At 57.5% G+C, this 9048-nt stretch overlaps 1 protein-coding gene across 1 annotated transcript; it reads right to left on the bottom strand.

The window, feature by feature from the left end:
• Positions 1-828: 828 nt before the first annotated feature.
• Positions 829-2227, bottom strand: HES4 (hes family bHLH transcription factor 4). The gene is made up of 4 exons (XM_054394971.1): positions 2117-2227; positions 1840-1935; positions 1582-1669; positions 829-1466 (listed from the first exon to the last, which is right to left on the bottom strand). Exons 1-4 carry the CDS (start codon positions 2225-2227, stop codon positions 883-885), a joined length of 879 nt encoding a protein of 292 aa, XP_054250946.1. The 3' UTR covers positions 829-882.
• Between the last annotated feature and the right edge of the window lie 6821 nt (positions 2228-9048).

Below are 9048 nucleotides of genomic sequence, written 5' to 3'. Positions count from 1 at the left end.
ACACACAGCAGCAATCCCTAAGGAAAGAGGGGAAGGGGTGGGGGTGAAAGAAATCCGAACAGCAGCATCATTCCAGGAGCTCTCCAAGCAGGTAGCAAGCAGCATCTGTTTCCTCAGGTTCCAGGAGGGTTTTGGTTTTTGTTTTAGGAATCCCTTTCTTCCAAGTGGGAACACAACACTTGCAAAGCTCTCAGGAGACATTTAACACCACCAGACCGACCACCCCCCCTAAACCCCATCACCTTTCTTCCCCCCACCCCCCCAACAAATTTTCACAGCCTAATTTAAGGCCATAAAGTTGACTCCTAGCTTTTTTTTGTTGTTGTTGTTTCTCACACACAACAGGATGAGCTCATCCCAACCAAATCAAATGAAAGGGGGGGAAAAAATATATATATTAAATCTATTTCAAAGAGTTTATTTATTTAAACACCTGTAATTTTTTTTCTTTTCCTTTTTTCCTTAGAAGTCTTCATCACAGGCACGCACACACACACAAACAGGATACAAACAACTTTGGCATTATACTTTTTTTTTTGAATATTTGTTACAAAACTATTTCTCATTTATTTTATTTTTCTCCTTTTTTTTTTTCTCTCCCTTTTTAAAAAACGTATCTCAAATAAAGGCATTTGAAAGGAGTAAAAATACAAGTCGAGATCCCAACCTCTGAAAATAATAAATAGCAGGTTCATAGCAAAGTCCTTTCTTACTGTTTTTTTTTTTTTTTTCCTTTCTGGTTTTAAATCTGCTTTTCAAAAAAAACCCAAACAAACAAACAAACGAACAAAAAAGGTAACAGGGCTCCATACAACGGAGCCAACAGAAGAGTTGTTTTAGAGAGAGGGGTGGGGGGAAGAAAATAATTGGGTTTTAGGCAAGTCACCAAGGCCTCCAGACTGATTCACTGCGCTCTCCGATGGGGCTTCCCGCCTGGGACGCTGGAACAATGCTGCCCCCAAATGATGTCAAGCCCTGCACCGGAGATGCCGACGGGGTGGCAGAGCTGCTGCCCGTGGATGCCGGGACGTTGGCGTTGGCATAGAGGGGAATAACTGGTCCAGAGTTGGGAGGAAAAGCCGGGTTTGGGATGAGGAAAGCAAACTGGCCGTCGGTAGCAGGGACGAGCTGGAAGCCGCCGTAGACCTTGGGGGACAAAGCTTCAGCAGGGTTCAGTTTGCAGGGCACGGGCACGGCCCCGGCTGCTGCAGGGGGCATCTGGACGTGCAGAGGTTGCTGTGCCAGATGTGCAGGCTGGCTGGAAGGTGGCGGTGGAGGCGGTGGAGGCGGCAGGTAGTTCATGGCCACGATCTGACCCAGACAAGCCGAGAGGTGACTGAGCAGGCGGGTGCGCACGTCGGTGTTGACCCCTTCGCAGGTGGACAGGAACCGTGTCACCTCGTTCATGCACTCGTTGAACCCAGCTCGATACTTGCCAAGGACGGTGGGGTCGGCGCTGAGAGCAGCTGGAGAGCAAAAGTGGGTAGGAGGTGAGCAGCAGGTTAACAGCCCAGACCCTGCTCCGCCGTCCCCAACTCCTAACCCTGGAAGCCATATCCGTGTCGGGCAGGTCGCGCTTACCTGTCATCTGCACCCGCTGGAGGTTTCGGAGGTGCTTGACGGTCATCTCCAGGATGTCTGCCTTCTCCAGCTTGGAGTGCCGAGAGCTCTGCGGGAGGAGAGCGGTGCTGTCAGGGCTGCCCGAGGCCAGACAGCCTCGCAGCCCGCAGCCCCCACCCCGGAGCCCCTTCCTCGTCCCGCAGCCCCCACGCCGGTGCCCCTTCCTCGTCCGGCAGCCCCCACCCTGGAGCCCCTTCCTCGTCTCGCAGCCCCACTTACATCCTTCTTGAGCGCATCCAAGATGAGGGTCTTCAGCTGCCCCAAGCTCTCATTGATCCGTGCCCGGCGCCGTTTCTCCATGATAGGTTTGGAGGACTGCGGGGAGAAGGGAACCGGTGAGCGCCCCTCGATCACCCCAGTACCGATCCCCATCCCCGTTACACAAACACACACAATGCCCCCACCCCCTAACCCCAACACCGACCTCAGCACGGCCGCGGACTCGCCGCCATCCAACGCCTCCGTTGCTGCTCCCCAACAGGCACCCGCCATTTACCTTCCGGTGCTCGCTGGCGCTCCGGGGTTTATCCGGTGTGTGGCTGGCGTTGGCCGGTGCCCCCGCGATGGGTGAGGCGGTCGGTTTCTCCATGCCCGTATCGGCGGGCATGGTGCGGGGTAGTGATGGCGGGGAGGGGGAAGTGGTGGGAAACAGTGGTGACAGTGGCAGTGGTGACGGTGGCAGGCGGGCGGGCGCGCGCGTGCGGCAGGCGCGGGGCGCGTGTGGCGGCGGCAGCGGCGGCGGAGCCGGCAAGTGGCGGCGGTCAGCGCCCCCCCGCCTTTTATAGCCGCCGGCGGCTCCTCATTCGTGTGAAACCGCCGCCGCGGACGTTCCCACACTCGCGGTAACCAATCGGCGGACAGCCCGCACCCGGCCGCGCGGCAGCTCGCTCGCTCATTGGTGGCTGCCGACGCTGGCTGTCCGTCACGCGCCCCGGCACGCCCCCACTCACCCCCTCTCTGCCGTCTCCCGTCCCCACCAGAGCGCGCGAGGCCACGTGGGGGCGGGTGAAAGGAGGAGGGGGAGCGGCAGGGGGGGGAACACAACGGGCGGGGCTGCCCCGGGCACCGCTGGTTCAACCCCCTCCCGGCCACTGGGGATTGCCCCGGGCAGCGAAGGTTTTTTCCCTAAGAGCTGCCCCGGGCACCGCCGGTCACCCTGCACCAGGGTTGTATCGGGCATTGTCGGTCACCCCTGCACAGGAGGGCTGCACCGGGCACCGCCGTTCACCCCTGTAACTGGGGTCTGCACTGGGCACCACTGCTCAAATCCCCGCAACCGGGGGCTGCACCGGGCACCACTGCTCAAACCCCTCTCCCGGGGGCTGCACCGGGCACCACTGCTCAAAACCCTCTACCGGGGGCTGCATCGGGCACCGCTGCTCAACCCCCACACCGGGGGCTGCACCGGGCATCGCCGGTCCCCTTCTCGGTGGGAGCTGCACCGGGCACCGCCGCTCACCCCCTCTACCGGGGGCTCCATCGGGCACAGTCGCTCTCCCTACCGGAGCCGCACCGAGCACCGTCGCTCGCCCCCTCCAACCCCATCGTGTGCACTGCCGTTCCCCCCACCGGGGACTTCACCAGGCACCGCCACTCACCCCCCACACCGGGAGCGTCACCCGCGCACCTCGGTCCCCCCCGCCCCCCTTTAACGCTGCCCCGAGCAGCACCACCGCACCGGCAGCGAGCCCCGCAGGGTGGCCGTGCACTGCTGGTGACACCCGTTCTGGCGGCAGCGGCGGGGGTGCGGATCCCCGGGGCGGCGGGGGGAGGAAAGCTGGGGGAGAGCGGCGGCGGCGGCGGCTGGCGCGGCACGCGAGGCCAATGGGCGGCGGGGGGGGGAACGGGACTGCCGGCGGCTCTCGCTGCCTATTGGCTGGCGGCCGCCCCCGCTGTCAATCAGGCGGGAGGCGGCGGGCTGCGGCGCTCGTGCCTTCCCGCCCCCGGGACGCGGCCCCGCCGCTCGCTCTCTTCCCACCCCGCCTCGTCCTCCCCCCCGCCTCACCCGCTCCTCCTCCTCCCCCCCTGCGCCGGAGCACGTGCCAGAGGCGCTCCCGGCTCCCGGCTTTTACCCCGCTCCGGGCCGGCCATGGGAAAACCCCGCCCCGCCGGACGGGATGGCAACGGCGGCGGGAACCGAGCCGCCCTGCTGCCCGCCCTGCCCGCCGCGGGGGTGCTGCCTGCCTGCCTGCCCTACGCCCTCTCACGGTCCCCCTTCCTCTTCCCGTGGTCAGGATCCCTGCTCCTCTTGCCCCCCTCATATGGTCCCATTTTCCCCCACCGCGGTGTCCCTGCTCCTCTCCCCTCCCGGGGTCCCCACTCTGTTACTCCCCCAGCGTCCCCACTCCGCTTCCCCCCAACAAGAGATCCCTGTTCCGCTTCCGTTTGGGGCTGCGGTCCCACCACGGGTAGGAGTGTGGCAGATGGGGGGGGCGGGTTAATGGAGGGGGGGCAACCGAGCTGGTGCTGTGGGGAGGGGGCGGGGTGGGGGAGGAAATGCCGGTGAACCGGAGCCTCCAACGCCTTCCCCCGTGAAAAGGTTCACTCTTCGATAACCCCTCCCCGGTGTAACCGTTCAGGACCCCCCCAGGAGTCTTGAGACACGCTCTCTTCTGCTTTCCCCCTCCCCCCGGAAGAGTTTCCCTGAGTGAGCCTCACGGGCGCGGGTGCCCGGGCTCTGTTGTTGGGCGTCCGCCGCAGCAGGAGGGGGGCTTGGACCCCACCGTGCCCCCGGCAGGAGAAGATCACTTTCTGCCCCCACCCCTACCCCTCCACCCCTTCCCAGGCGTTTGTCATTAAGGGTGATGAAAGCAGTGCCCTGCTCCCATGGGGACAGCGTGATGCCAGGTGTGTGACAAGTCCCCCTCGTGGGCTGCCCCCCACAGACAGCCCGTGGGGGTCCCATCCATTGCACCCCCCAAGTTGTGTGCAGTGTGTGTCTTGAGTCCCCTTGGTGGCTTCCCTTCCCCAGGTGTCATTTAGCCACATCCTCTTCTGCACAGAGCAAGTGGCACAAGGTCAGGCGTTGGCACAGGCTGCCCAGGGCAGTGATGGAGTCCCCATCCCTGGAGGTGTTCAAGAAGGATGTGGGCATGGCACTTTGAGGGCTTGCTTTGGTGGGCAGGGGGGTGGTGGTGAGTTGATGGTTGGACTGGATGATCTTAGAGGCCTTTTTCAACCTCGATGATTCTGTGGCACAGGAGGGGCTCTGGAATACCCCATCCCTTCTGAGACTGGGCAAAGTGGCATCCTGATTGGCACCAGCAGCATCATAACTGGCACTGGGCATCTCAGGAGGGAGCCCTTGCCTGACCATGGGTCAGGCTGCCCACACAGAGCCCTGCCATGACCTGTGGGGTGTGTCCCCAGGGTGGTGCCCCTACACCTCCTGCGTGGCACATGGGTTGGGTTCTGCCCTCCACGCCCAAGTCACCTCCTCTGTGGCAGTGTTTGAGCAGCCCTGGAGCTCCTGGCTCCTTTCCACTCCTGCCTGCTCAAAGACCTTTGTGGAGAAGGCAGCAGATGAATTAAACTTCTTTTTTTGTGTGTGTGTGCTGCAAGCCTCCAATCTTTTTATGCTCGGAAATTGGGTCTTAGCTTTCCACAGACCAAAGTCTGAAGTTCAGGATGATGACTTGAATTGCAGGATGCCTTTTTCCCTCTCTTTCCCCTTCTGAAGCAAAGATGAAAGACCCAGATGCTGGTGTTTTTGCAAACCCTCACATGAAGACGTGCCCAAGCCTCCCTCAGAACCACCACCCTGGCTTTGCTCTGGGGGCATCTATTTTTTTCTTGAGGAGAACCACACCATGTTTAATCCCTGATGTTGGTCCATCTCATGCTTTGCTTTTTCATATGCTCCAATGGATCGTGGATCTGTTGGGAGAGGGTCCAGAGGAGACCACAAAGATGATCAGAGCTGGAGCACCTCATTTATGAGGGCAGGTTGAGGGAGTTGGGTCTGCTCAGCCTGGAGAAGAGAAGGCTCCAGGGAGACCCTTACCATGTGGGCTTCCAGTACTTGAAGGGGGCTTCAAGAAAGCTGGGGAGGGACTTTTTACAAGGGCAGGGAGTGACAGGATGAGAGGGAATGGATTGAAGCTCAAGGAGGGCAGATTTAGACTGGAGATTAAGAAGAAATTCTTTGAGAGTGAGGGTGGGGAGACACTGGAACAGGTTGCCCAAGGAGGTTGTGGATGCCCCCTCCCTGGATCTGTTCAAGGCCAGGCTGGATGAGGCTTTGAGCAACCTGGGCTGGTGGGAAGTGTCCCTGCCCATGGCAGGGGGTTGGAACTGAATGGTCCCTCCCAACCCAACCCATTCTGTGATTCTCTTTGCCTGAACCTGCATCCAGGGCTCCACTTTTGTGCCTTTCCTGGGACTGCTGCTGCACATGGAGGCAGAGACCATCCCACACCTGAGTGGTGGCAGCTGGGGACAAGGCTTGGGGGCACGCCTGACAGTGTCACCTTCTACCATTGCCACCTCCTTACCTTCACCAAGGCCCTGAGGTACCCTGAAGGCAACTGCAGTGGGTTGTGCCCTTCTGTGCTATCTCAGGCTGAGCAGCTGTGCCTCAAAAGAGCTTTGCTTGGGTCTGGAAGCACAAGTGCAGCCAGTTTGGTGACCTCAGCTTGGCCTGAGGGAGAGACACCAGCAGGCTGCAGAACTGCAGGAGGGCAGCTTCTGGGTGGCCCAGGAACTCCTTGTCCAGTGTGAAGGAGGAGAGCACCAAAGTTCTTGCCAGATGGAACTAAAGGTGTGAGGCAGTAGGAGAGATGCAGTTCCAAGCCTTGACCCCCCCTGTTGGTGAAGGACTTGCCACTCATACCTTGTAAAGGGACACCAGAAGCTGGATGGGTGCCTGAAACAAGTCCTGCAGTCCCACCTCCCTTGGGCAATGGAGCAGGGAGTGGCTGGTGGCTTCTCAGTGAGAGGTAGCCATGTGTAGGCTTGCAGGTCCATCCGGGCTGGGTCCTCTGGCATGGCTGAGGAGGGTGTTGGAGGGTCTCAGAAGGTTAAAGAGAAGGGAGGAGGGGAGGGGGGAAAGGGAGGAATGAAGGTAGGGAGGAAGGGAGCAAGGGAGGAAAGGAAGAAGGGAGGAAAGGAGGAAGGGAGCAAGGGAGGAAAAGAGGGAAGGAGGAAAGGAGCAAGGGAAGAAAAGAGGAAGGGAGGGAAAGAGGAAGGGAACAAGGAGGAAAGGAGGAAGGGAGCAAGGGAGGAAAAGAGGAAGGGAGGGAAAGAGGAAGGGAACAAGGAGGAAAGGAGGAAGGGAGCAAGGGAGGAAAAGAGGGAAGGAGGAAAGGAGCAAGGGAGGAAAAGAGGAAGGAAGGGAAAGAGGAAGGGAACAAGGGAGAAAGGAAGACTGGGGAATATTTGCCTTTGCTGCATGGGATTTGGAGCCTTTCATTTCAGGTTCAATCCAAGGTGGTTTGTCACACACAGGCTGCAAAATGCACAGGAGCAAAGATGTGCTGCATGAAGCAGCAGCATCTTCCTGCAGACATCAAAGGATCCAGGGGAATACATTTATTTCAGGATCCTCTCCTTCCATCCCACTAACACATGACATAAAAACAGCAATCTGTGGCTGAATTGTGATTTTTTGGGGGGGAGGGGGTGAGGGTGGTGGTGTGCTTGTGGGAGGCCTATTTTATTTTTTTGTTTGTTTTGTTTCCCCCCCCCCCTTTTTTTTTCCCTTCTCAAAAAGGACTCCAAGGTGCCTGTTTGCTTTACTTGAAGAATAATAAATGTTTGCTCTGTCAGTCTCCTTGGAAAGGTTCAGGGATCTGTTTCCTTATGAGACCAATAAAATGCAGAACAAGAGCTCTTTGTGCAATCTCCCTCCCTCATGTAAAAGGCAAGAGAGAAAAAAAAGAGAAAGTATGGGTGAGGAAATAACTAATAACAGAAGTGATGTCCCCTCCTTTGACAGTTAATTCTGAGTGCATTAATTGCTTAATTACAGGAGAAGGGGAAGGAGGGGGAAAAAAGAAAGAGTGAAAAATAACATGAAACAAGCAAGTTTTTCAACACAATCCTCTGCAGCAACTGATGCAATTCCCAGGCTGGGAGCTGTGATTATTGACTGTGCTCCTCTCCAGAGAAAATTCTTCTCCTTGTGACAAGCTGGGGGAATTTTTGTCATTCTAAAGCTGTGACATAACCCAGAGCCCTTTCTCCTCACTTTTCAAACGTGTTCAGGTTTCAAAGCTCAGGGAAATCTGAGGAAAGACTCTGATTTCCTTAAGTAATTTCAGATTAAGCCACAAGCCAGTTTTAGCCCAGGACTGGTATTTTGCAGATATTGAGTTGCTTTGCACCAAGTCTTGTTCCTAGCTAAGCTCACGTTTGGGTGATGTTGCAGCTCCAAACCTGAGCCAGAGCTTGATTCATAGAGTCATAGAATGGTTTGGGTTGGAAGGGACCTTGAAGATCATCCAGTTCCAACCCCCCTGGCATGGGCAGGGATGCCTCCCATTAGCCCAGGTTGCTCAAGGCCTCATCCAATCTGATCTTGAACACCTGGGGACATCCATGACCCTCTCAGAATGGGGAGGAAAGCTCAACTCCATGTCCTTGCAACAAGTGAGGATGGAGCCAGATTCTTCCCTGTGGTGTCCAGTGACAGGACAAGGGGCAATGGACCCAAAGTGGAGCCCAGGAGGTGCCACCTAAAGGTAAGAAAAAAAATTCTTCACTTTGGGGGTGGCAGAGCCCTGGAGCAGGCTGCCCAGAGAGGTTGTGGAACCTCCTTCTCTGGAGGCATTCAAAACCCATCTGGATGTGATCCTGTGTGATTTATTCTGGGTGATCCTGCTCTAGCAGGGGGGGGTGGGGGGTTGGACTAGACAGTCTTCAGAGATTCCTTCCACCCCTCACCATGCTGGGATTCTGGGACTCTCTGGGAGCAGGGACATGTCCAGGAAGATTCATGGTGGAAGACAGCTGAAGTGGTTCGTTCATTAGATTCTGTGGGTGACCTGAAAGCCTCTCTCCTGCCCCCCCAGTGCTTTGTGATTCAGGAGATGGGGATATGTCCCAGCAAGCCTCTTTTTGCTGTGTTTTACATCCCTTTAGTGGCAATTTAGCCTGCACAATGGTGACAGGACGGGACACAACCCTCCTTCCCCTCTGCTGCCCTCCATGCAGGGTCATATTCTGCTCTGGTGAGAGAAGATGGAGCCACACAGCTGCAGCCAGCACTTCCTGCTCACAGCTTCTCATCCCTGAGCACACAGAGACTGCAAAACTCCTTCCTGGCCCCAGCCATGGGCTAAGAAACTGCCCAGGGGGGTGAGGAGAAATTGGGTGTCCTGTTTGCAGCTGGTTTCACTTCCAGTCTGGATGCAGAGGATGTGCACAGTGCTCATTGCGACTGACGCTGGGGGACTTTGGCCCCCAAATCCCTGGGGATTTCAACTGTCT

This window comes from Indicator indicator, chromosome 32 (genome assembly GCF_027791375.1).
Source record: "Indicator indicator isolate 239-I01 chromosome 32, UM_Iind_1.1, whole genome shotgun sequence".
NCBI lineage: Eukaryota > Metazoa > Chordata > Aves > Piciformes > Indicatoridae > Indicator > Indicator indicator.
The sequence above is the reverse complement of the archived record's forward strand: the minus strand, read 5'-3'. Positions and strand labels throughout refer to the sequence as shown.

What these genes read in the sequence shown, in the direction of transcription:
- HES4 (XM_054394971.1), bottom strand. Translation starts at nt 2,227, where the DNA reads ATGCCCGCCGATACGGGCATGGAGAAACCGACCGCCTCACCCATCGCG. An exon ending in GCGCCAGCGAGCACCGGAAG is followed by an intron (nt 1,936 to 2,116) that starts GTAAATGGCGGG and finishes TTCTCCCCGCAG; the next exon opens with TCCTCCAAACCTATCATGGA. An exon ending in CCAGCGGGTGCAGATGACAG is followed by an intron (nt 1,467 to 1,581) that starts GTAAGCGCGACC and finishes TTTGCTCTCCAG; the next exon opens with CTGCTCTCAGCGCCGACCCC.